The sequence below is a fragment of the Branchiostoma lanceolatum genome, chromosome 2 (assembly GCF_035083965.1).
Source record: "Branchiostoma lanceolatum isolate klBraLanc5 chromosome 2, klBraLanc5.hap2, whole genome shotgun sequence".
Classification (NCBI taxonomy): Eukaryota; Metazoa; Chordata; class Leptocardii; order Amphioxiformes; family Branchiostomatidae; genus Branchiostoma; species Branchiostoma lanceolatum.
The window spans coordinates 8,310,674-8,337,945 of record NC_089723.1 but is presented as its reverse complement, the minus strand read 5'-3'; the positions used below and the strand labels follow the sequence as shown (position 1 = coordinate 8,337,945).

The following is a 27,272-nucleotide window of genomic DNA, read 5'->3' as shown; positions in this document are numbered from 1 at the left end:
TCAACCAAAAATAAGTTATAACGTTTCATCAAAATTTCAACAAATTCTAGACAATCTAATACAAATTGTTTACCACATTGATTCCTTACAAAAATCCCAGAACCAAACTAAATCAAGCCTAAACACAATCCCTGCATTACAGCGCTAAATGCAACTAACATATATAGCAAATTGCGGAACGACAGACAATTAGACAGACCAAAAACAATACCTCCCCGTGAATTGACAGCCTCTTCTATCAACTACCCACTCCGGCAAATTCAACCTCCCCACTCACATCATACCAATCTGCTGAAAACGACGGATATGCACCAAAATTAACAAACACAACGACATATTATTATCCTAGAGAAGAAATCACTAAAATAACAACGTTTTATGCAAAATAGGTAATAATTTGCATGCTTTGCATCTATATGTACACATCTTTGTCTAAGCCACCGCATGTCCAGAATCAAGGGTATCTTTCCTTACTTTCTTCAGCTATCCTCTTATAACGAAAGAGGCCCATGCAAAATCAACTGCTGGGGGGGGGGGGGGGGGGCTGCAATACCCCTTCATGACGTCAAACGCTATCAGCCACTCAAAAGTCCAGACTATAGCATACCCATGACAATATACACATGGAACACACTGGTAAGTTTCTCATTAATTATGAAAATCAGCATAATTTGTATCTCATTGTGTACTTTCCTTTGCCCTAAATCCTTCGTTCCTTTCTTCAGTTATTCACTTTCAAAGACCTAGACTTAAACAAAGGTCTCCCTAATTAGTAAATGTTCCAGAACACACCGCCAGGGGCCCAAACCTATGTCACACCTTTTATTCTTTACATTGAAATTCATTTGTCACCAAAAAAGATAAACACCACGGCTTGGATAAAACATACAGAAAATTGAGGTTTTGCTGCATGCAGTGCCAAACAAAGTCAACAAAGTGTCCAAAATCAACTTTGAGCATCGTCTTCGTAAGACCTAACAATATACCATCACCATAATCCATCCATAGCTTCTTGCTTCTTACAACACAAAGTGTCTAAAATCAACCTTGAGCACCGTCTTCGTATGACCTAACAATATACCATCACCATAATCCATCCATAGCTTCTTGCTTCTTACAACACAAAGTGTCTAAAATCAACCTTGAGCATCGTCTTCGTATGACCTAACAATATACCATCACCATAATCCATCCATAGCTTCTTGCTTCTTACAACACAAAGTGTCTAAAATCAACCTTGAGCATCGTCTTCGTAAGACCTAACAATATACCATCACCATAATCCATCCATAGCTTCTTGCTTCTTACAACACAAAGTGTCTAAAATCAACCTTGAGCATCGTCTTCGTAAGACCTAACAATATACCATCACCATAATCTATCCATAGCTTCTTGCTTCTTACAACACAAAGTGTCTAAAATCAACCTTGAGCATCGTCTTCGTAAGACCTAACAATATACCATCACTATAATCCATCCATAGCTTCTTGCTTCTTACAACAAAGTGTCTAAAATCAACCTCGAGCATCGTCTTCGTAAGACCTAACAATATACCATCACCATAATCTATCCATAGCTTCTTGCTTCTTACATCAAAGTGTCTAAAATCAACCTTGAGCATCGTCTTCGTAAGACCTAACAATATACCATCACCATAATCCATCCATAGCTTCTTGCTTCTTACAACAAAGTGTCTAAAATCAACCTTGAGCATCGTCTTCGTAAGACCTAACAATATACCATCACCATAATCCATCCATAGCTTCTTGCTTCTTACAACAAAGTGTCTAAAATCAACCTCGAGCATCGTCTTCGTAAGGCCTAACAATATACCATCACCATAGTTCATCCATAGCTTCTTGCTTCTTACAACAAAGTGTCTAAAATCAACCTTGAGCATCGTCTTCGTAAGACCTAACAATATACCATCACCATAATCCATCCATAGCTTCTTGCTTCTTACAACAAAGTGTCTAAAATCAACCTCGAGCATCGTCTTCGTAAGACCTAACAATATACCATCACCATAATCTATCCATAGCTTCTTGCTTCTTACAAGAAAGTGTCTAAAATCAACCTTGAGCATCGTCTTCGTAAGACCTAACAATATACCATCACCATAATCCATCCATAGCTTCTTGCTTCTTACAACAAAGTGTCTAAAATCAACCTTGAGCATCGTCTTCGTAAGACCTAACAAGAGTTCTACGACCTCATACCTTCGCCAAATGATTTTGACCTTTATGACTGACGTATTAGGAGTGTTTTTCATCAATCAAAAATCATACCAGTTGATCCTCCTCACCCAAATAGCATAAGTTGTCCAAACCTCCTTGTCATGATTATGAGCTTAACAAAGAAGGTTATGCTAACATTTATCATCAATAATGCAAATAAGATCCTTATTAGCATAATTTGATTCAATGGTGTTCACATTCACACAACTTCTAAATGCAACAAGTATGAAATTGCCGTTATTTACTAGTATGGAATGATAGTAGTTTCTCGTGAATTATGCAAATTAGGCCTACATTTGCATAATTTCTATCTATTGACATTCCTCTCTTCCTCAGTTACAAATGTCACATATTTGAATAGTCATATCATGGAACACAGCAGGTTTTTAAAATTGCCTCATTAATTATAATCTGATTTGCATAATTATCATCCAATCATACAAAGCATCACGTAAGCTATCTACATACCAAAAATCATGACCATCCATCAAGCCCATCTCGAGTTATAGTATTTTCTCATTAATTATGTAAATGAGGTTCTCATTTGCATAGCTGATATCTATTAATATTTCTCTCTTCCTCAGTTACATATGTCACATGTTTGCGAGTCCTATCACGGAAATTGATGGATGTATAAACTTTCCTCATTAATTATGCAAATTAGTTACTGATTTGCATAATAAGTATCCAATCATGTACATCATCGCTCAAGCTATGTACATGCAAAAAATCATGACCTTCCATCAAGCCCTTCTTGAGTTATTCCCTTTCAAAGTCTGAAGGAAAACCTGCCCCTGCAGTTCCAAAAAAGTTGCTAGGGGGCCCAAACCTATACCACTTACTCTCTGCCCAACGAGCTATCTACCACTCAAAAATCAGTTCCATAGCATGTCCACAACACGAGATATCATAACAGGAAGTTCGGCTGCAGTACCGTTACAAGCCGCTAGGGGGCCCAGAATCTAATCATTTTCAGGTTTTATCGAGACCTACCAACATACCAAATACCAAGACAATCCTTCCAAGAATTCTCGACTTATCGTGTTCACTAACAGACACACAGACATGCTCGGTATTCCCATGCTGTGGCACTGCATTAATGACTGTTCTTACTCATATAAGGCCGTGTATATCCAACTTTTGTCTCCCTCAACCACATTCCACACCCATGAATACAGGGCTGACGTCACTGTTGAGTTGCGCAGTGGCATGCAAAAATTGGGTCCTCACACTAAACTTTTGAAACCCCCTTTTTTTCTTGAAAATTTTGGTCAATTTTGGATTCTTTTGGGCTAGAAGGAACGGGTAGGGTCTAAGCTTTCCCAGTTTGATCAAAATTTGTATGTTTCAGTCTTTTAATTGGTGTATTAAAGGAGATATCTTTGTGGTTTGGTTTCACATGCTCCGAGTGGACTCTTCCAGACTGGGAGTAGGTCAAAGTTGACGATTGTTTTCGTCTGTCAGCTGTTACGAGAGAACGAGCTGGTCAACTGTCTATTTTCTTGGCATGATTCTAAAGTAGACAGATGTGGCTTTCTGGTGCATAAGAATTTTGGGGGCTTGCAATTAAGGTGAATCCTTTTCTGAGCCCTTGTTTTAGTGCTTTAAAGCATTACTGCCTATGTGCAAGTCTATCTCTTGTATCTGCCCTACAGCTGGCTGATAGCCAATTTGTCCCTGGCAGTAACTGACGTTTCCTGCCTGCCTCATGACCCCTCATGACCCCTCATGACCAACTTCTATCAATATCCCCTGAAACAACACAGCCCACACGTCGCAACCAGAACGCATAGTAAGAGCATACAATTGAACACATTTTTACACTTTTCTCGTTAATTATGCAAAGTACTTCGCCCAAAATCTAATCATCTTGAGATTTCCCACATACACACGGACACACCAAATACGACAACAAACCATCCAGGCGTTCTCGACTTATCCTGTTCACTAACAGACACACAGACATTCATAAAAATAACCTACTCGACGAAAAATTTCGTCGCGAAGGTAACAATATACCATCACCATAATCTATCTATAGCTTCTTGCTTCTTACAACAAAATGTCTAAAATCAACCTTGAGCATCGTCTTCGTAAGACCTAACAATATACCATCACCATAATCCATCCAGAGCTCCTTACTTATTACTATTGCTGGCAAAAATATCCTGAAACACAAACAGAACAGACAGATAGACACTCAGATACTTTGAAAAGAATACCTTCATTTTAACGGAGGTAACTAGTTATTCCCTGAATGAAAGAATGTCGTTTTCGTATGTGTGAATACATCTTTTAGACAAAACATATTCGTGAATGTTTGATTAGTCAAGTCCTTGAAATCACAACCCTCTCCACCCTTTGTGCTTAACCAGTTAGTTGAGTTCAGGTGCAGTTCCATTTTGTTCCATTTCGTTCCATTTTGTTCCATTTCGTTCCATTTCGTTCCATTTCGTTCCATATCACACTTTCTGGGGACCCGTGTCTACCAGCATCATTGCTTGGAGATGCTGCAGCCCGTCTGTCCACAGCTCTAATTTCTCCACATCAGTAGTCTTAAAGTAGTACGTTCTCTTGGCGGTGGACACAACTAAGGTAGACTCCACTGTGGTAGCAAAATGCGTAGCGTTAGGAGCATCGGCGTCGTAATTGTACAACAAGCTAAGGCATGTGCATGCCCCCCCCCCACATACTAATAATTCTGGAAATCATGATTATCTTTAAAGGAACATATTAGTAAACGTCAAAAGATAACCTTCAAAAGACTATCGCCACAGTAACTGACCCTTATCGAACGGTTATGGACATAATGACTTGACGAACTATTATTTTTTATTATTGTTTATTTATTATTTATCTATTCTTTGTATTATTGATATAATTTTGAGTCACCTTGGTTGACCAAGCTTTAGTTATTTATTGTTATGTTGACCCCTTGACATGCCCTCATCTCGACCTCTATGAAAAGCGGCCAAGATGGCCGATTAGAGCTTTTTTCGAGAATAAAAAAAGGCACAAACAAACAAACGTACCCTCACCCATTTCACAGTATGTAGCTTTTCTCATATAGTATGAGTTACATGTACCTGTGGCCTGGTGTGCGAGGATTAGTTAACGTAGGATGATCAGATGATGAAGGGTCCCCATGCCTTAAGCCCCCCCCCTCTCTCTGGACCCGCGGCACGCTGGCGGCATTGCTGCGGCCGATCGATTTGACAAAGCACTCAACGAATGTCATCGACAAAAAACGAATCTTTTTGAGCTTTTAGTGTTTTGTTGTTTTTTTGGTCATACTTGTACACTCTGAAGGATGTTCCCATTATAAAATCAAGGGTTACAAAATCCAGTTTAGGACGCAGCGACGCCGCCAGCCTGCCGCGGATCCAGTGAGAGGGGGGCCTTACCTGTGTGGGTTCCGGTTATTTCTCGAACAGGCAGTGATCCCGTCTGCAGCTGCTTGGATGGTCCCCAGGAAATAGCGGCATGTGTTGGGTTGGAGGGGTCAAGATGCAGGCGCACAAACCGCTTGTGTTCAGCATTCTTCGCGGTCTTCTTTATGAATGACGCCCCTGTGCAAGAAAAGAATGCAGAAAATGTGGTTATTTATGTACATGGGGACCATTTTCCTACTGTAAAAGACAATATCCACCAGTACAGTGAAGCTGTAGCTACTTATATGGACAGTTATACAGGTGTTTCTTTTCCATTCTTCACAGGATACATTTTACGGTCTCCATGTCGCCATGACAGAATCGACAATGTTTTGTAAGACATCAACAACGACACGTACAAATAACGTACTTTTTAGTTTAGTTTAAGTCAGTGTTTGTTAGGGGGGCGGTCCCAAACGTTTATGTACAACATGTATATGAGGGTTTGGATATATCAATGCTTTAGTGGGTTCTAACTAGGAACTGATGATTTAGTTCTTTTATCTAGTTTAACTTAGTTTTTTTAGTGATTATACCTACCTCTTTTCATGTCCATCATGCACCGCTCGTGGTCTGCCTGAATGACGGATTCCTGTCCGCCAGATGGTGCCTTATTGGTTAGCTCTGACTCCCCCTGCAGCTGGATCGTCCCGTCCTCTCTCCACCACGCCTGCAGCCCTGTGCCGACCACATCGTCACCAGTCCCCGCCCCCCCATCCTGGTCCGTCACAACTCTATCTGTGTTCAGCAGCCCCGGTGCCGAGATAAACAGCTCGCCTACTTGGTTGGGTCCTAGGCACCTCCCCTGCTCATCCAATACGTGCGCAGCTGTCTTGTGAACTAGAGCTAAACTCGGAATATTGTCATCGTTTGGATTGTTCTCTTGCGGGTCTTGTGTGTACAACACAGCCGAGTATGCATGGAGGCTACTGAGCATCACAGTCAGTTGGGTGTCAGGTAGAACCATTTTTAGACGAGAGGCTAAGCTTTCATCAGCCGCCGGTACTGGTTGGAGCAGATGAGTCAGGTGAAGGTCGTGACCAGACTGAGACTGCACCTGGTGTAAGATGTCATCCCACACTTCACCGCGGATCCCTCCCACCCGGGTGACTCGGTGCCTCTCCAGGGCGGACAGTAACTTCACTGGGTCATTGACTGTGGACTCAGGAAGGATGAGCAGAGGAGAACCGACCAGAAGGGACATGAACATTTCGTACAACGCTTCTATTGACGTGAGTGGTGATGTAAGACAACCTACGTCATTTGCTCGGACAGGTAGATTGTCCCACATCCACGTTAGACGGTTGAGCAAGCCGACATGGTTGCCGGACACAGTGCCTTGCTTGTTGGAGTGAGTGTCTCTCATGACAAATGCTTTCCGTGCTGGCATTAGTGGCGAAGTCGTGCACTTGTTCCCGTCCATACCGGTTTGTACCAAAGGTACAGTGACAATATGGCCGCTGAAGGATCCAAGCTTTGTCAATAGATTGGACCTTGTTTCTTGATCCACAACGATGACTTGTAGGTCACAACTTCGGACAAACTGCTGTAGCTGTTCTGCTTCCTCTTGAAGACAAAGAGGAACGAAAGTGTAGCCGGCTTTCCAGATTGCAAGGATGACGCAGGGTGCTTCTTCAGAAGAGGACAGACAGACACCAACGTTCTCGTGACTGCCCTTCAGGGTGGACTTGAACCGCATAGCTGCGATCAAGGTCATCGAAACAGCAGACATAGACATTCCACTAAAACCGCCCGTGTTCATCACTTGTGCGTTTCGACCTCCATGTTTCAATTCTACAAGTGCAGTGGCCAGATGCTGCACCGATTGATTCAGCTGACTATAGCTGATAATGCTGTTACTTGTAATGATAGCCGTGTGTGAAGGCGTCCTGAAGACTTGCTTCTCAAAGAGCTTATGGAGGTGACCAACAGACTTTAAGACATCCTCCGTTGGAAGTATTTCCTGATGTCCATCCTGGTCGTTAAATGATATCATCCGCTTTGATCGAAATTTCGTAGGCCGGTTTCTATGTCGTCTTGGTGGCGCGATGGGACCACTTTCTGTTATCGTCTCCTTGAGCTGGTTGTAGACTACGTCGCTGATCGACTGAACCGTGGACTCTTGACTTAGCAAGACGACAACTGGTACGTCCACATTCAGCTGTTTCTTGAATATGCTTTGAGCGTTGAGTGCCAGTTGTGAGTCCATTCCCACATTGACAACTGATGTGTACATGTTTACAGTCTCGTCCTCTGCGCCTAAAAGCTTGACAAAGATGAGACGTGTGAAGTCCCCGAGCGACTTTTGCTGAGCTCGTTTGTCCATCTTACTCAAGTTGCCGACAGTAACACTTGTCACCAGAGCGTCGTCGTCTGGGTATGACTCCGCGGGTCCTCCTAGAACCGATTCAAGCCTCTTGAAGTCAGGGAGGCCCTGTAAAAACTGTCTAAACTTTGGTCGATCAAGATGCACCACTAAAATCTGTGCAGGGTTGGCGACCAGGCAAGTCTCTAAGCTCTTGCAGATACTGTCCTTGTCAATTTGAAGAATTCCCCTCTGCTCCAGAAACTTGGCAACTTTTGTGTCTCTTTCCAACAAGCCGAGCTGCAAAGCACCCCAGTTGATAACCTGGCCGCTTAGTCCCAGCTGGCGACGCAGATGCACAATGCCATCTAGGACAGCGTTTGCAGCCCCATAGCTTGTTTGTCCGCCATTACCCAGAACGGATGAAACAGAAGAGAAACCGACAAAATAGTCCAGATTGAGATGTCGTGTGGCAAGATGCAAGTTCCAGGTCCCTGACACTTTGGCACCCATGCCCCTCTGGAACTGAGCGTGGTCCTGATTGATCAGAATGCCATCACTAATAACAACAGCACTGTGAAAAATACCCTTCAATGGAATGTTGGGAAGTGAGGTTTGAAGCTCGGCAAGTGCGCACTTGACGCTGTCATAAGACGAGACGTCGGATTGCAGACATAAGATTTTTGTTCCGAGCGTGTCTTCTAAAGCCTTGAGCTCTGCAGCGACGTCCTGTTTGGGGTGACTCCTGGACATGATTGCTATGTGGCCGGCACCTCTCTCAGCAAGGAATCTGACGGTGAGGAACCCCAAACCGGTGAGACCACCGACAATAATGTAGGACGCATCTTTCCGGAAGAGTGTCTGCCTTGTACAGATAACAGGGAGATCTGGTCCATCAAGACGTACGACATGCAGTGACTCGTCGGCGACATTTCCGTCATTCTCGGCCTCCCCTTTGTGCAAAAGGGACGGAAGAAGGTGCGCGTTGGTGACTGGCAAGGTTATCCTGGTGTGCTGGGGCAGGCTGTGAGAAAGCCACTTGAACACTTTCGGCATGGCGACCTTCAGGTTTGCCTCTTGAAACACTGCACCTGTGTTTATCTCCATGAGCATTACGTCTGATCTGATCCACAGGGACTTCGTTCCGCTGCGTTCTTTATCTGACATCTGCCCACAAATGTACACTACGCGTCCGTCGGTAGCAATCACACCTGCTAGCTGAGATCTCGATAGCTTTCGGCTTCCAACGACGATTCCAACATCGTACGCTTTCTCCATTGTTCCTGTGTGTCCATCTGTCGATGTCATCATTTCGCAGGTTGCTCGTAATGCACTAGCTACGGCTGCAATCACTTTTGTCTTGACTGATTCCGTTTGCCCATCTATCACAACAATCCGCTGCTTTGGCTTGATGTGTAGTTGGTTCACCAAAACCTCCCATGCTAATACAAAATACGATAGACAAGGTGTGTCACGCAAAACTGGCAGGTCTGCCAGCTTGTGAACTACTGACGCGGGGAGGGACACCATCGATGAAGCCACAGCGGGGTAGATGCCAACAACAAGATCTCCGACTCGTAGTTTGCACTTCTCGGGTGCCTTGGTCACTGTTCCTACGAAGTCCAAACCAAGTAGGTCCCAGTCCTGATTGTTATTAGCTGACCAGTGCACCACTATTCCGTCTTCCGATTCCCGCGTTACTGGATACAAGCTCTCCGGATGCACATGGAACTGTTGGACGTTTACAATAACACTGTTGTCAGCTCCAGCAAGCGTTTGTTCAAGATTGCCTTCGTATACGGCGTGGAGTTTGAAGGGCTTCATTGTGTCCGTTGTTTGGATCTTCAGTCTGCACCCAACTTCCCCACGATTGGTGCGATGGATTGCTGTTTCAGCATGCAATGTAGAGGACTGGATCTCCAAGAAGTATTTTGAACTTTGTACAAACATTATCTCGGTGTAACTCTTCAACTCTCCAGCAACTAGTTCATGCAGAAGCGTATGAGCTTCCCGGTGATCTCCTGTCGACAACTCAACGAGCTGTAAGGATGGGTAGGCAGCCTCTCTGATGGCGCAACGGACCAGGCCCCATAAAGGTGTCCCGGCTAAGTCTATCAGACTGACGGAGCTCTTGTCGTTCAAGAGTGACCAGGGCATCTCCTGCCACATTGAAAACTGGACGTTGCGAGTAACGATTTTCAGAGGAACCGTCTCTCCATTGGCTATAGCCATCTTGATAAGCTGCCTAAGACTTGCGCAGGCCAGTTGAATACGTGCATCCAGAGATTCCGTGTCTGTCGTCTGTGCCTCTAATAGACTAACGCCACAGCAATGAAGAACAACATCAACGTCTGCTAGGTTGACATTGCTAGCTCGAAGCATCTTTTGCAGTGCCTGTTCGTCATTCACGTAATCAATCCCCTTGATGTCCCGAAGAGGAATGAAGACGGATTCGGAGCTGACTAGCGGCTTGATATGATCCATGATGCCACACTCATCCTCAAGGACGAGACACTTGAGTTGACACGTTTTGGTGATCAGCTCAGGCCCAATCTTCCCCTTCCAGTCAGATGGATGGCCTGTCCATCCTGTGGTGTAGATCATATCCTCAAAACTACTCGGGCTTCCTTCTCTCCAGGCCCTGAAGGTCAGTCCTCTCAGCTCAAGTATAACCTGCCCATCCATTCCAACGATCACCCCGTTTGATGTCATGGTTTCAGCAGTTCGTCTGCTTTGTTTGGCATATACCCACATCTGTTGTTCGGGAGGTTTGGCGACCACAACACTTTCAATAGAAACTGGGAGAAAGCTCCCTCGACGACCTGCTGCTTTTTGTGCGGTGTCCATTCCTAGTAGAAAGTGTACCTGCAGCAAACAGTCATGTATAGCAGGATGGATACAGCAGCTGTGCATCTTGTTTGCCACTATGTCATGAACATCTATGAGGGCAATGGCCTCCTTCCCACCAGGTCCATCTCCGTACCGACATTCATGCAGTCGGCTGAGCGTCGGTCCGTAGTAGAAACCTGTTGTTTCTATCTTGCTGTACAGGTCATCGTGGCTTATGGTGTTATTGCAGCGATGCCGTACATCATCCACGTCCAAACTACCGATGGTCTGTTGCTTCTCTTGACCGTAGGTCACTGTGCCTCTCGCATGAAGCGCTCGCTCCGTCCTCTCCTCGAAATGGACTTGTCGTAAGTCTTCGTCGTGTTCGAGGGCTATGCTTATATCAATCGTTCCTCCCTGAGCACCCACGGTAACTGGCGTAAGGTACTCCACCCTTGTGCTACAGTTTGATACTGGTTGCCGGGGTGTTATGACTTGTATGCACGCTGCTAATCCTAGTTCAAAGTAGTGGGCGCCGGGAACAACAACAGTGTCGTCGAACACATGATCATACAAGTAAGGGCTCCTCTGCTTGCTTATGGAGCACTTGTACAACGGAGGACTTGCAGATACATGTGCTAAGAACGGGTGAGTGAAGCCGCTGCCGAGGTCACGGCCTTGGCGCCGAGCTAGAGCTTTCTCTGTTTCGAACCACAGTGGTTTTCGGTCAAACTGGTAACGCGGTACATCTGTTGGAGTGTACATTCCTTTAGCGAAGAAAGCGTCCCAGGTCGGCATTAAGCCGGCTTGATACAAATCGCAAAGACTACGAAGGATAGATGGATGCTCTTGGTTTGGCTTGATGGACGCCACGTAGGTCAACATCACCTCAGATGCAATTTGCTTGATGTTGCTCCTAAGAGCAGCTTTGGGTCCGACTTCCACAACGATGTTTTGTTTTTCACGATGTAGGGCTTCTGACATTGCACTTCTGAACATGACCGGCTGCCTGACGTTTCTCTCCCAGTACTCGCCGGTCACAAAGTCCGTCCTCGTCGCTCTCTTCCCCGTAACTGTTGAGTACGTCTCTATAGAAGGCGGCTGTCCACGTAGATCTCTCAGAACCAATTCTAATTCCTCGCGAATGGGCTCCATATGGTGGCTATGGTAGGCTGCTTGCACGTCCAGCTCTCTCAAAAACAGCTGGCCCGTCATCTCGTTTTCGTTTGTCTTTCTCAGAATTGCATGCAGCTCATCTACTGCATCATCATCACCCGACAGTGTGCAGGACGAGGCACTGTTTTCGGCGGCCAGGCCAACTTTCCCTGAGACGTTGCTACACATGTCTAGCACCTTCTTCACTGGGAGATTTCCGACAACCAACATCTTCCCGCCGGTGACCTCATTTTGCAAACGACCCCTGTGGTAGATGACACGTACGGCCTCCGGTAGTGACAGGGAGCCTGAACAATGCGCTGCAGCCACTTCGCCCACTGAATGACCCAGAATGGTATCTGGTGTGATGCCCCACGACTGCCAAAGGGCGAACAGCGCAACCTGTGTGGCGAAAATAATGGCTTGTGCTACAATAGGGACGTGAAACTCTTCTTTATTTGACAACTTGTCAAGTAGAGACCACTCAACGTATGGGCGAAGCAGGCCATCGACTTCAGTCAGCTTTTTCTTGAATACAGGCTCTTTGTCCATCAGGTCTAGACACACGCCCTCCCACAGCGTTCCTTGTCCGCCGAAGACAAAAATGACACGTTTGTCAGGCTCGGAGCCATCCCCACGACCACTCTTCCGTCTGATTGTCCTGGTGCGTACTAATCCCCCTATACCGGCCACAGCATTCTCTAAAGATCGCTTTATGTCCTCAACAGAGCCACCTGACACCGCTATCCTGAAATTGTGGTGTGTTCTCCTCACTGTTGATGTGTAGGCGAGCCTTTCAATAGATGTGTCAGGGTTTTGCTCCAAGTATGTGATCAGATCCTCCACTGATAGCCTCAAAGATTCCCTTTTCCTTGCAGATACGGCTACAATGTGCATCTTTCCTTGTTCTTTGTTAGTGTTGTCTGGAGAGTCGTCATCGTATTGAGGGAAATGCTCGACGAGGGCATGGGAATTTGATCCTCCAAACCCAAAAGAGTTTACGCAGGCTAATCTTCTGTCCTTCCCCCGCAGTGTCCAATCCAGTACCTCTGTTGGTACGTACAGCCGTAGATTATCAAAGTCGATGTTTGGGTTCGGTCTGTCGAAGTGCACGTTGGGCACGATCTTTTTGTGCTTCATCATCAACAAAACCTTGATGAGTCCGGCCAGCCCTGCGGCGGACTCCAGGTGGCCGATATTGCCCTTGACAGACCCTAAGAGAACGGGGCCGTCGTCAGCCTTTCTGGCCTTGCCTATGACGTTGCCCAGACTGTTGGCTTCCACTGGATCCCCGACCGGTGTGCCTGTTCCATGTGCTTCGATGAAGTCAATGTGGTGAGGGTCGAACTTGTAGTGTTCGAAGATGTTGCGGAGTAATTTCTCTTGCTGTGACTGTGATGGGGCAGTGATGGGTATGGTGGTGCGGCCGTCCTGGTTCACTCCCGTGTGAATAACGCCCCAGATGCGATCGTTGTTTTCTAGAGCCTAGAGGAATGCACATATTGAAAGAAGCTTTGTCGACGAAGGAGCTGTTAGTTAGTTGTCATCATATACCGATGACTCTGCACTCCTTATATTTAGCTATCGCGGCTGCTTTGCTGATGATAACGTCCATTTTATTTATTTCATTTATACAAGGCAATTACACTCAGACTGTGAAGCCTGTTTTTCAGGTACCCCTGATTTCACATATAAAAACACAAACTACGACTAATTACACAGTAACATTAATAACCAATCAATCATAAAAGCCATGTTACATACAGTACAGATATCAATTGCCTCCGTTATTGCCATTCATAAAGGTCTTGTAAGTAAGTGCAGTTCTTTGTTTCAGCGAAAGGGCGTTCCAGAGGGCATAACAAAAGAGCACTTGATCTTTCACTCAACGAGAAATGGTGCTGATTATATCTACCAACGAAACGTCTTCTCTGATGTTACTTGTCCTGGAATATACACCTGTCGTTCAAGTTATTTCTAAAGGGAGTCGCCCTGTTTGAGCAATATGACGCGGACTTTGTCATGAAAATAGAGCGGGTCATTTGTCTAAGCTGTTAAGTCATTCATTTTTTTTTCTTTTTAGGGGAGGAGGCGATGGGCTAACGTAACATACTAGTAACCTATTTACGTGCAGGAGTAGTTTACGTCCAGTTTGGGTCATGTCCACATGTCGGGGTGTATTATGTCAAAGCTTGTTCTCATGAGAAACAAAGAACGTCATAAGTATGATCCTTAGCCATCTAACTCTTTTATACAAAACATTTGGTTTAACATTTGGCTCTGTCCGCACGGTTTTATGATAAATAACGTTTTGAATAAATCGGACGTTAATTGGTCATGTTACGTTACATGGAATCTACGCGTAGATTGTGACAAATTTGTACAGTGTAATTGGCCAGCAGTCTCGTACAAAGCGTTGCCTCAATTGTACCTGCTACGACATTTGCAGTTACTTATGATAAAGCATTTTTCTTTAAAAAATGTTTTGAACAATATACATTTGAGGCTTCTGTGGCATATTGAATGGCACTACGTGAAGCACAAACATAATTGCGCTTAAGTTGTAGAATAGTCTATTATTGGTTATGTTTAAAGTTTTTGTCAGTTTCACCAACAAATTGTTTATCAAGAGCTTCTCTTTCATTTCATTAAAAGCATTAAAGCTGAAAATTGGTAGTTAAGTCTAATGCCGTATACAATGTGTGGAACACATTACTTATAGATGTTTTGGACTTAGATTATCTTGAAATTTGTTACATTTCAAATCGAGAATTGTTAATGTTAACGTAGCGCTACCAATTATCGTCCAATCCTCATTTATCATAAAACCGCGCGTACAGAGCCAAATACTTAACCCATTGGAGGAAATATCAGCTCTTCCAAAGAGAAAAAAATGCATAGTCTGTTAGATTTAACTGCAGTATTCGCCTGTTTAACGCCATACTAGCATGTATTTATACTGAGGTCTAGGATGAAGAATTGTACTAGGGTTACCCATTATCGTTCTTTCTAGTGCTCTACTTGAAGAACGTAGATTTAAAAAATGCACATAAATTGTCCAAAGTCGTCTACAGACAAATGATAGTAAAGTCACTATGTTTCTCCCACCGCTTACTTTACGAGAATTGATAATGTTACGCAGTTAATTTCAACAACGCTGAGCGGCACGTGAAGTTCACGTGATAAACGCATGACGTGCGAAAATGTAGCCTAGATGATGGGTTCGGTGGGTGGTATAAAAGCTTCCTAAGACTAGAAAGAGTTACCAGTTATCGTCCACTTTGGGTCATGTCCACATGTCGAGGTGTATTGTGCTAAACCCAGTTCTCACGAGCAATAGATAACAGCATTATCCCCCTTTTATTCAAAGTAGCTGACGTTAAACATTTCTTTTTATTCAAACTATCTATGGTGATTCACCATAGATAGTTTGAATAAAAAGAAATGTTTAACGTCAGCTACTTTTGAAAGATGCTAGCCATCGTGTGAGTTAGAAAAACATGATGAAGTACGCAGTGTCGAATAACTTATGAAATAAGTAATGCATGACGCTTCCAGCTAACCTGGTGTTACTGGTTCAGGAGTCTATTTTGTTATGTCGCTAGACGTGAACCTGATTCATTACTTTGAATAAAAGGGGGTCATAACTGACGATAATGCTGTTCTTTATTGCTCATGAGAACTGGGTTTAGAATAATACACCTCGACATGTGGACATAACTGAAAGTGGACGATAACTGGTAGCGCTAAGTTGCCCGGGAATTATATCAGAAAACACATGAAGGAAAATATATGTACAGTATCTGCTAGCAAATGTTGAGTTTTGAACTAATATACAATCTAATGTTGGTGCTTGTAACTTATTTCCTTACCTTGCTGAGCTTTTTCAGCACGACGACCCCACATCCCTCCCCGCGGGCGTAGCCGTCAGCCGCCGCCGAGAAGGGTTTGCACCGTCCGTCGGGAGAAGCCATGCCCGCTCGGCACAGAGACACGAACATGTTCGGCCGGAGGATGAAACTCACCCCCCCACAGACAGCCATGGAGCAGTCTCCTGAAATGATTCAAGTGCATAAGGCGACACTTCTTTCTCGTTCCATGGGTAAAGTAAGTACATATATTACCATAACCTTTTTGGGGCCGTAGGGGCAATGGGTTGTTATCCACGTTATTGGAGGGCGGAGCCCATCCTTCTCATGTAGCCGCCTTTTACCTCCCCAACCGAAGTCAGGTACCCATTTTGCACCTGGGTAGAGTGAGCAATGTCGTTTAAAGTGCCTTTCCCAAACGCTCATCATTAGTGGCATGCAGAGTTTTGTAACCCAGTGCCTCCAGGGTTTGCGCCAAACACCCTAACCGTTAGGCCAACACGTTTCGATGTCTATCAGACACCTTCAGAGCTTCTGACTGCTTCTCACCGCTATAAGTAGCCCATGTAGGTGGCGCTTTTTCGGTGAGAACACTGTCCCAAACGTGGCTAAGTTTGTATCCCCCTTCGTCTCGGTTCATCACCGGTGTTCTCTTCCTTATCCAGACCGCCACCTACATCGGCTACTTATAGCGGTGAGAAGCAGTACTCCAGTCAGAAGCTCTGAAGAAGGTGTCTGATAGACATCGAAACGTTAGCAGGTGAGAACAATACCTGGTTGTGTATAAAGAATCTCCTATATCCGATAAGCTTACCTTGTAACAAGTGAAAAGGTGCGTACCTGTATTGATAGCTTGGCACCCGAGATGCACGGCGTACAGTCCTGACGAGCAGGCGGTGTCCACCGTGAGGGCCGGGCCGGTCAGGTTGAAGGTGTAGGAGACCCGTGCCGCCACCAGAGAGGAGGCTGTCCCGGTGATCGAGTGGCTGGTCGTTTGTGTCAGGTCTATGTCACCATCCGTCTGATATTCAGTGCTCATTAAGCCTATTGAAATAGGGGGATGTCACGTTGCCCGTCGGCTGAGCAGACAAATGACACGACTCCTATCCTGACCCTAATGATTCCTCCCCTGTTGCCCTTTGACCCTTCGTTCCTACCCCTGCGAACCCATTCGTGGCTTCTCCTTCCTTCGTGACGGTGAGCTTACTACCCTAATTGTGTGTATGTTATTTGTGAAATAGACGGGAAACTTAGTTCTCTTCGGAGCTTGCGGAGAAGAGAATAATTTGAACTTTGTAAAAAACGCATTTCAAAATATGGATATGGTCTATCTAACCACAGAAATCACAAAATTTGGCAATCATTGGACTCTACCACCCCTCCCTCCGCCTGTCATACACCTTGAAGTTTGCACAGGTTCTAATGGGACTAGTCTATTTTTGCAATGGGCTGGTTTTGGAATAGCCTATATCTGTGTGGAGAAAAGATTTTGGGTTCAGATATTTACTGTAATGTCTTCTTACCACAAGGTACTTATATCTTAAGGCCTTGATTTAGTTTGCTAGCATACCTTTATACTAGTTTAGTGCATATTCATGGTACAAACTTCAGGGGGTATGTATAGGGGGTTAATATTAAAAAGATGACAAAATTTTCACATTTTCATATTCAGATAGATTGCCCACATATTTCTAAGTGCGTATTTCAGCAAAAACTGCACTTTTGTTAAATAGTACCTCCCCCTAGTTAAAAGGAACGTTTTTCTTCTTCACTCAATAGAAGTAAAATCCAGGGGAAAGCTTACTTACAACAGTTTCGTCATCACGTCATCTTAACACCTGTATGTAGACATTACGTTGCGTCCGAATTTGCTAATATTTACGAATTACAGTAAGAAGTCATAAACAAGGACAAACTGTGTGAGTTGATAGTCACAGGTTAGTAAGAAGAGGGAAAACCATATTCAAGAACCATCTAACGTAACATGACCTATTTACGTGCAGGAGTAGTTTACGTCCAGATTGGGTCATGTCCACATGTCGTGGTGTATTAGGCCAAAGCCTGTTCTCATGAGAAACAAAGAACGTCATAAGTATGATCCTCGGCCATCTCTCTCTTTTATACAAAACATTTAAAAGGATTTACGTCCAGCGACATAACAGAATAAACTCCTGAACCAGTAACAAGAAGTTGCACGGAAGCGTCATGCATGACGCATTTCATATGTAATTCGACACCGCGTATTTTTATCATGTTTTTCTAACTTACACGATAGCTAGTATCTTTTAAAAGTAGCTGACGTTAAACCTTTCTTTGATATGCAGACTATCCATGGTGATTCGAGGTTTGAAACTCTTGCCAGTTTTAGGTAGGTTTGATACAACCTAGCGACCCCCGCTCAGATGATACATTTTTGTACGGCATAACATCATGGCCATGCGTTTATCACGTGAACACCACGTGCTGCTGATTTCGGGGAAATTCACAATACAAAAATTGTTTTCTTCCATCGCGTCGGGCAAGCGGAGGGACAAACATAGTGACTTTACTGCCATTTGTCTGTAGACTACTTTCGACAGATACTGTGCATTTTTTCCCGGTCTATGTTCTTCCAGCATAGCGCTTGAAGGGAAAATACTGAGGTGGACGATAAAGGGTAAGCCTAGCACAATTCTTCACCATATACCCCAGTATAAATACATGCTCGCACAGCGTTAAACAGGCGGAGAAAAACTTACAGACCATGCATTTTCTTGTTAGAAGAGCTAATATTTCTACCCATGGGTTAAACATTTGGCTCTGTCCGCGCGGTTTTAGGATAAATAACGTTTTGAATAAATCGGACGTAAACTGGTCATGTTACGTTACAATGTAATAGTTTATACTGACCAACAAAGACACCGGTGTCGCTGCCATGCAGTTCTTCCATTGTGATGCCGGCATTTTCAAACGCCTTGTACGAACACTCCAACATAAAGCGCTGCTGGGGATCCATCCGTGATGCCTCCTCGTCCCTCAATCCGAACAGGCTAGGATCGAACAACTTGTATCTGTAAATTTCCGAAAATAATTTCATCAGGTTGGTAAAACAGGATATTTGGAGTTTCTTTTTTCACAACCAGGAATCTCACCTGCTAACGTTTCGGTGTCTGTCAGACACCTTCTTCAGAGCTTCTGACTGGAGTACTGCTTCCCGCCGCTATAGGTAGCCAGTGATGAACCGAGACGAGGGGGGATACAAGCTCAGCCACGTTTGGGATTGCGTTCTCTTATGGCGGCGAGAAGCAGCAATCCGGTCAGAAGCCCTGAAGAAGGTGTCTGATAGACACCGAAACGTTAGCAGGTAAGATTCCTGGTTGTGAAAAAAGAAACTCCAAATATCCTTGTATCTGTAAAGTTTGTAATCGGTCATTTCATAATGACAAAAACTGTTATACATTTCATGTATCATACAACGTGTGGTTCCTGTCATTAACTATTACGAAATGTGTTATTTTGCGTATCAATTCATATTTCTGCATGTTGGCACATATTGAAGGCAAACAGAAAATAATTAACTTACACCAATGACACCTGCTAAAAATCCTCCTTGCTTTTGACACACACCCATCCCGAGCTCACGTATGGCATTACCCCTGGCTTTCGACAAAGTTAATTACGGAAACATCCAATCAAATCACTTCAACACAGGATCACTGTGTGATGTCAGGGATAATTGGGCACTGTCAATTGGCAGCCCTGTATTGCATTAATGCTTATGACGAAGCAAGAAAATTGAAATTAACAATCTAATTCTAGATGATGGTCTTTTCTACCCAAATCACCCCTACTGTCTAATCAACAAGTACACATATAACACACATATAAATACACAAGCACACACATGCATACACATGCGTGCATCTCTCACCCGCACATATTCTTGCACACACACACACACACACACACACACACACACACACGCACACACACACACACACACACACACACACACACACACACACACACACACACACACACACACACATACATATGAACGCACATACGGGCAAACATACAAGCTCACACACACACACATACACGAGCACATACACACACGCTTATACAAACGCACAAGCACACAATCACGCACATATAAATACACATGTGCGCCATCACACATACAGACACGTACATAAACGCTCTATCATATGCGCACAAACACACACATGTACACGCACGCACGCACACACACACACACACACACACACACACACACACACACACACACACATGCAAAAACATGCGTGCACAAATACATACATAGACACCCCGCTCAGTTATATACTATGTAATTATCTTCGCCGAGTACTTGTACTCGGAGAAGATTATGTTTTTGGTTGAAAAATCTGTTGCGTGGGTCTATATGTATGTCAGGAGCATAACTCAAGAAAGCTTCAACGAATCTTTATGATTTTTGGTAGGTGTGAAGTGGTTGTGCAAAGGAAGGTCAAGTTTGAAAATGGTTCACCTTGCGTTTTTCAACAGTACTGCACAGGACTTTGAAATTTGTGTGTTTGTATGTAGGCAAAAAAAGTGACGGAAACGTTGATGGATCTTCATGATTTTTTGCAGATGTTTAGATGTTGTAGAAGCGGAGGTCAAGTTCAGCCGGTCCAGCCGGTATTTAACGTGTTCAGTTTAGGTCTTTTTGTTCAACATATGGTTGGCGACCTAACGAAAAGGGGACAAAATAAAAAGCCTGACAAAAACACCTAAAAACACGTCAAAAACCAGCCAGACCCACTTCTCTGCTTGGAGAGTACACTGCACCAAAACTGCACCACTGCTAGGTGCGGAAAAGTCACATGTATTATGTCTTTCAAAATGTGTATGATATGGAATTAAGATTTATTCTATTCATATATATTTACTGTACCATTTCATCATCACTTTCAACTTGCAACACTGCAATATTGAACCTTTGTGGCCCATATAATATCAACATACATTTTTTCATGACCAGTTATAACATATATCAGTACACTCTACACATATACTAGTCCTGTACCACCAACTGATTTTTAACCTTATCTAGACTGGACTCATTCGCCCCATCATAACTTCCAAATGGTATGGTGCATGATCAAATTTGCGGGGGGGTGATGTAAATGTAAATTTAATCACTCTCCATAATAAGCCTTGTCGTTGGTAGACATTGCATGAGGGATTCTTTCCCTCGACAAAATATTATGACATGCGATGTCATGACTGGTACCCAGTTCTCCCATAGGGCCCTGTCACACTTGAGCGCACAAACGCCGCGTGTGAGCCGCGCACAGACAAAATACAAAACGCAGCCGTACGCACAACAGTTGTGGAATTTTTCGATTGTTTTGACGAATGTGTGACTCACATTTCGTTATTCACATGTTAGATGTACCTCGCACACTCATCAAAACAATCGAAAACTATACATAACGAATAACTTGCGTATTAGCGTAATTTCACTAAACTATCATACCTACTGGGCCATATTGTGCGTATGGACGCGTACATAAAACTTACACAAATCGACCGAGATGCGTGTGGTATGCGTATTGTGCGCACGGCGGCGCACGGAAAAAAATGTCAACGCGCAACTCACACGCAACGGCCACACGCACAAGTGTGACAGGGGCTTAAGTTAGATTTACTTTCTATCAACGGCGGTGGGATCGGATCAACGTGTGAAGCACCTGGTCAAAAGCGCTCTGCTGGAGACAGGTGTGGGCTGAAATAAGGAGATTGATAACGGCAGCAATTATGACGGCAACATTTACACAATTAACATTCCGTCTATTGTAAAGATAGAACTGCCTTGGGGCTTGGTGGATAGGCGTTCTTCCTATTTTCTTAGTTTGTTTTTCGTTGCAGTGCCAGTGACTTCTGTTAACCTGATTGGTCAAAACTTCAGGTTGACTTAAGTCCACCGTACGTGAAAACCAAATTAAGAAACTAACCAACCTGATGACTGACGATTCGTTGGAGTTCAGTGTTGTTTGGTTCACCTGTGTGTATTTGTGTATGTGTGTGTGTTGCTAACCTGCGTTCGGGGGGTGAAGTCTGACATCTCGAATTGTCTCGTTTGTCGTATTTACCGGCAACAACAAAATGTTAACTGGTTTTTAACAAACAGATGCGATGATTTTCAATACTTTACTCCCTCGGGTACAAATCCTAGGTTACCTGTGCACGGGCTGCAGGAAGATTCCAAAGTTAGTATTTTCTACATGGGAAACATTTAAGGGGAAACTTTCAGGGACAAGGATAAATGATCAGAAACCCTTTAGGAGTATACATTTAACATTCTATGTACTGTAAAGGCAGAATCTTGCGGCTGGGCTGAGTAGGTGATATTCATATTTTCTTAATTTGTTTTCATGTGCGGTGGACGTTTGTAAACCTGATTTGTACGTTCACATGAAAGGCAATGTAATGAACACATCTTAGAAGACATCAGCGTTTTAATGATCTTTTAGCTTATGTTACAAGTAAAGTTGCGGGGTATTTAAAAGCCATATACTTTTGTCGAGGCACTAGGAGCCCAAGTTGTAGACATTCATCTGAGAATAACTCTTGATTTAGGTTTTGCCACAAAGCTGTCGGTGTATTTTTTTCCTTTAGCTTATCTGATCTTATTTTTGAGTTCGCGCAAATCCGTCACTTGCAGTGTTTTCAGCATACAATCGCAAAATGATACAACACACGCCCACAACATTGAGATTGTATCACATGAGTAGACAACTACTTCAATTAGATGGAATTTCTCCCTCCCCTATTTTCCCCAGCATCTGTAACTGCTGCTTGGCATAATTATCCATAACTATGGGCTCATTGCACTGTGTTCGAGTATGGGTCCCCTGTTTGGGCAGGTATTCCACCTTGTCTGACAGACGAGTTGGAGAGAATACAGAGGAGGATATGTTTAAGGATATTTGGAGTTCCTCATGAGCACTTACCAACCCTTGAGTCAAGGGAAAAGGGATGCATCACGCAGAGAACTTCAAAGGATACTAAGAGACCCCTCCCACCCCTGCAAAGGATACTAAGAGACCCCTCCCACCCCTGCAAAGGATACTAAGAGACCCCTCCCACCCCTGCAAAGGATACTAAGAGACCTCTCCCACCCCTGCAAAGGATACTAAGAGACCCCTCCCACCCCTGCAAAGGATACTAAGAGACCCCTCCCACCCCTGCAAAGGATACTAAGAGACCTCTCCCACCCCTGCAAAGGATACTACGAGACCCCTCCCACCCCTGCAAAGGATACTAAGAGACCCCTCCCACCCCTGCAAAGGATACTACGAGACCCCTCCCACCCCTGCAAAGGATACTAAGAGACCCCTCCCACCCCTGCAAAGGATACTACGAGACCCCTCCCACCCCTGCAAAGGATACTAAGAGACCTCTCCCACCCCTGCAAAGGATACTACGAGACCCCTCCCACCCCTGCAAAGGATACTAAGAGACCTCTCCCACCCCTGCAAAGGATACTACGAGACCCCTCCCACCCCTGCAAAGGATACTAAGAGACCTCTCCCACCCCTGCAAAGGATACTACGAGACCCCTCCCACCCCTGCAAAGGATACTAAGAGACCCCTCCCACCCCTGCAAAGGATACTACGAGACCCCTCCCACCCCTGCAAAGGATACTAAGAGACCCCTCCCACCCCTGCAAAGGATACTACGAGACCCCTCCCACCCCTGCAAAGGATACTAAGAGACCTCTCCCACCCCTGCAAAGGATACTACGAGACCCCTCCCACCCCTGCAAAGGATACTAAGAGACCTCTCCCACCCCTGCAAAGGATACTAAGAGACCTCTCCCACCCCTGCAAAGGATACTACGAGACCCCTCCCACCCCTGCAAAGGATACTAAGAGACCCCTCCCACCCCTGCAAAGGATACTAAGAGACCTCTCCCACCCCTGCAAAGGATACTACGAGACCCCTCCCACCCCTGCAAAGGATACTAAGAGACCCCTCCCACCCCTGCAAAGGATACTAAGAGACCTCTCCCACCCCTGCAAAGGATACTAAGAGACCCCTCCCACCCCTGCAAAGGATACTAAGAGACCCCTCCCACCCCTGCAAAGGATACTAAGAGACCTCTCCCACCCCTGCAAAGGATACTACGAGACCCCTCCCACCCCTGCAAAGGATACTAAGAGACCCCTCCCACCCCTGCAAAGGATACTAAGAGACCTCTCCCACCCCTGCAAAGGATACTAAGAGACCCCTCCCACCCCTGCAAAGGATACTAAGAGACCCCTCCCACCCCTGCAAAGGATACTAAGAGACCTCTCCCACCCCTGCAAAGGATACTACGAGACCCCTCCCACCCCTGCAAAGGATACTAAGAGACCTCTCCCACCCCTGCAAAGGATACTACGAGACCCCTCCCACCCCTGCAAAGGATACTAAGAGACCCCTCCCACCCCTGCAAAGGATACTAAGAGACCTCTCCCACCCCTGCAAAGGATACTAAGAGACCCCTCCCACCCCTGCAAAGGATACTAAGAGACCCCTCCCACCCCTGCAAAGGATACTAAGAGACCCCTCCCACCCCTGCAAAGGATACTAAGAGACCCCTCCCACCCCTGCAAAGGATACTAAGAGACCTCTCCCACCCCTGTAATGTCTTCCTCCCACCTAGAGAGAAGCCTGACTATAATCTGTGGGACAGGAAACTCCAACACATGTACAACTTCCCACTCTGAGGGACCTACAATTCGTATGTCCTCGTTCGTCTCAAGTAACCTTCTTAATGTATATAAGCTCATAAATATGAATATTGTGATGTGTTTTTTTAAAGCTGGTCCACTGGAATGTTTTAGCGTACTTCTGAAATGGTAAGAATCTAATGTAATTCAGGTGTGTCATCAGACATGCCTGCAATGTTGGTTTCAGAATAAAGATTGATGATTGGAATCCTGGCCTCAGGATGATGGACGTCTGTAATGGCACCCGATCAATCATGCTTGTCAGTTAGACAAGTAAAGATTCGTCGAATGATGTCTATGTAAATTGTATTAACGTCTGTTCACTGAAGTTTCTTTTCTAGACTCTAGACCAAGAGAAACTAAACGTATTGTATTTATTGGTTATCAAAAGACTTAGAACTGTTTCTCTCAGTGTCTGACACATGACATTGCTGATCCAAAAACTTGGCAGCGTGGAATGTCTACAACTTGCCCCCTCACCCTAGTACAGAATAAAAGAATTTTGGTTTTAAACACCACGCAACTTTATAACATGAGCTTAAAGATGTTGCAAATGCTGACGTTTCACCAGCCGGTATGTTCAGAACATTGCTTTCATATGAAGATACACATCGGGTTAGCAAAAGTCCACTGCAATGAAAAACAAATTAAGAAAATAGGAATGACACTTACCCTCCGAGCCCCAGGGCAGTTCTGCCTTTACAATACACGGAATGTTAATTGTCTAAAATAATGTTGCCGTCATAATTGATGCCGGAAAGTCTCTCCTTATTCCATCGCAGAACTATGCCAAATATACTGGATGCTGCAAATGTTCACCCGACTCGAGTGAAGTCCTGATTACACATAGCCGAACATGGCCTCCCGACTCTCCCTCGACCATAGTTAGGATTGATTAGGATTGATTAGGGAGCTTGGTCGGCTGGCGTTCAGATGAGTCGGCTGGTGTTCGGCTGAGTCGGCTGGTGTTCGGCTGCGCCAGCCGAATGTTTAAAAATTTAAAAACATTCGGCTCTGGACGAATTAAGGGTCTGGAATGGGTCGGCTGGTGTTCGGCACGGTCGGCTAGTGTTCGGCTGGTTTATGATCAAATTTGCAGGGGGTGATATTAAAGCATGTAAATATTAATCACTATCTTTAATGAGCCTTGATTATTTGGCGAAGATAATGTGTTCGTGGAACTCTAGTTACTTAAGCACACACACACACATACATACCCATACACAGACACGTGGCATGCTCATAAACATACTTACATTCGTACAAACATCAGAACGTAAGTGGTTTACACTAGTCAACTGTTTCCTAATTGAATGTCCAAATACCTTTGTTAAGTCGATCCCAAAACACCCAAGATTACATAGTTAAAATCAGAAAGCTACCCTTGGACGAATCCCGCCCTCTGCACGAATATTTTCCCGGGTGTGTTCTTGTCTGGACTGTACCAGGCGTCCTGGCTCCAGCGGTCAGGCGGGATCTCCTGAAGGAGAATAACTTCTTATTATCAGGTTCTTAGAATTAACAGAGGGAACCACTTAGAACTACCAGTTATATATACATACATATATATACGTGTGTATGTGTGTGTATGTGTATAGATATTTTATTTATATATATACTAGAGCTCCACGACCCCATACGTTCGCCGACTGATGTTAGCCTTTTCGAGTGGCATATCACAAATGTTTCCCATATATTATGCAAATAAGGACCTCATTTGCATGAACAATGTCAGCTGATCATCTTCTCTACCCAAATATTACAATTTTTTTTATAGTATGAGATTCATATCATGGCAATGAAGGCTATTGTAGCATTTCCTCATAAATTATGTAAATTAGGCCCTCATTGGCATGACTTATGTCTGATAATGTTCACATCTACTTATCTACCGAATGCTGCAAGAATGAAATCCCATCATTTACCAAAATGGAGTCATAGCATTTTTCCATTAGTTATGCAAATTAGGTATTCATTTGCATAGTTGATATCTATCGATATACCTCTCTTTCTCAGTTACCTATGTCACATGTTTCAGAGTCCTGAAATGGAGTGCAGCGGATTCGTACCGTTTCCTTATCAATTATACAAATCAGCTAATGATTTGCATAACAAGTATACGATCTTGTCCATCATCACTTAAGCTATCTATATACCAAATATCATGGCGATCCGTCAACCCCTTCTTGAGTTATTCCCTTTCAAAGTTTAAAACGAAGTCGGCTCCTGCAGTTTAAAAAAGCCGCTAGGGGACCCAAACCTACACAACATACTCTCCCCCCAAGAGCTATCTACCACTGAAAAGAATCATGACCATAGTATCCAGAATGATTGGGATTTCGTTCTCGCTGCAGTACCGTAGCAAGCCACTAAGGAACCCCAAATCTAAAAATTTCGAGGTCTCAAGAAGACCTACCCGGGTACCCACATACCAAGTATGAAGACAATTCATCCAGGCATTCTTGAGTTACACTTTTTACAGACGGACACACACACACACACACACACACATACAAACGCTGTGCAAAACATAATCTTCTCGTCGAGGGTAATAAAAGTTCTGTCATACCTCCATACAGTCCTCCCCGTTTATCAAGACTTTCCAGAAGTCGTCCGGGCTGTCGGCATGCGGAAACCGGCACCACAGACCAACAATGGCGATCGAATCCTCTGCAGGAAACGCCATGTCGGCGGTCCGGGT

The 27,272-nt window shown here is 44.4% G+C and overlaps 1 protein-coding gene across 2 annotated transcripts; it reads right to left on the bottom strand.

Moving 5' to 3' along the window:
• Positions 1-27,272, bottom strand: LOC136427355 (phthioceranic/hydroxyphthioceranic acid synthase-like). 2 transcript variants are annotated; one of them, XR_010754406.1, is made up of 9 exons: positions 27,141-27,272; positions 25,954-26,051; positions 18,716-18,876; positions 16,667-16,870; positions 15,830-16,011; positions 6,209-13,442; positions 5,642-5,806; positions 4,338-4,842; positions 1-2,193 (listed from the first exon to the last, which is right to left on the bottom strand). XR_010754406.1 is itself a non-coding variant. In XM_066416178.1 (8 exons), exons 1-8 carry the CDS (start codon positions 27,255-27,257, stop codon positions 4,700-4,702), a joined length of 8,304 nt encoding a protein of 2,767 aa, XP_066272275.1. In that variant the 5' UTR covers positions 27,258-27,272; the 3' UTR covers positions 4,252-4,699. The 2 variants fall into 2 exon arrangements, 1 of the variants encoding a protein (XP_066272275.1); XM_066416178.1 differs by lacking the exon at positions 1-2,193 and having other exon boundaries at positions 4,252-4,842.

Coding starts and splice junctions, on each gene's coding strand:
- LOC136427355 (XM_066416178.1), bottom strand. CDS start 27,257: ATGGCGTTTCCTGCAGAGGATTCGATCGCCATTGTTGGTCTGTGGTGC. Junction 16,871..18,715: donor CGACACCGGTGTCTTTGTTG/GTCAGTATAAAC, acceptor CTATTTCAATAG/GCTTAATGAGCACTGAATAT. Junction 4,843..5,641: donor AATAACCGGAACCCACACAG/GTAAGGCCCCCC, acceptor TTGCTACCACAG/TGGAGTCTACCTTAGTTGTG.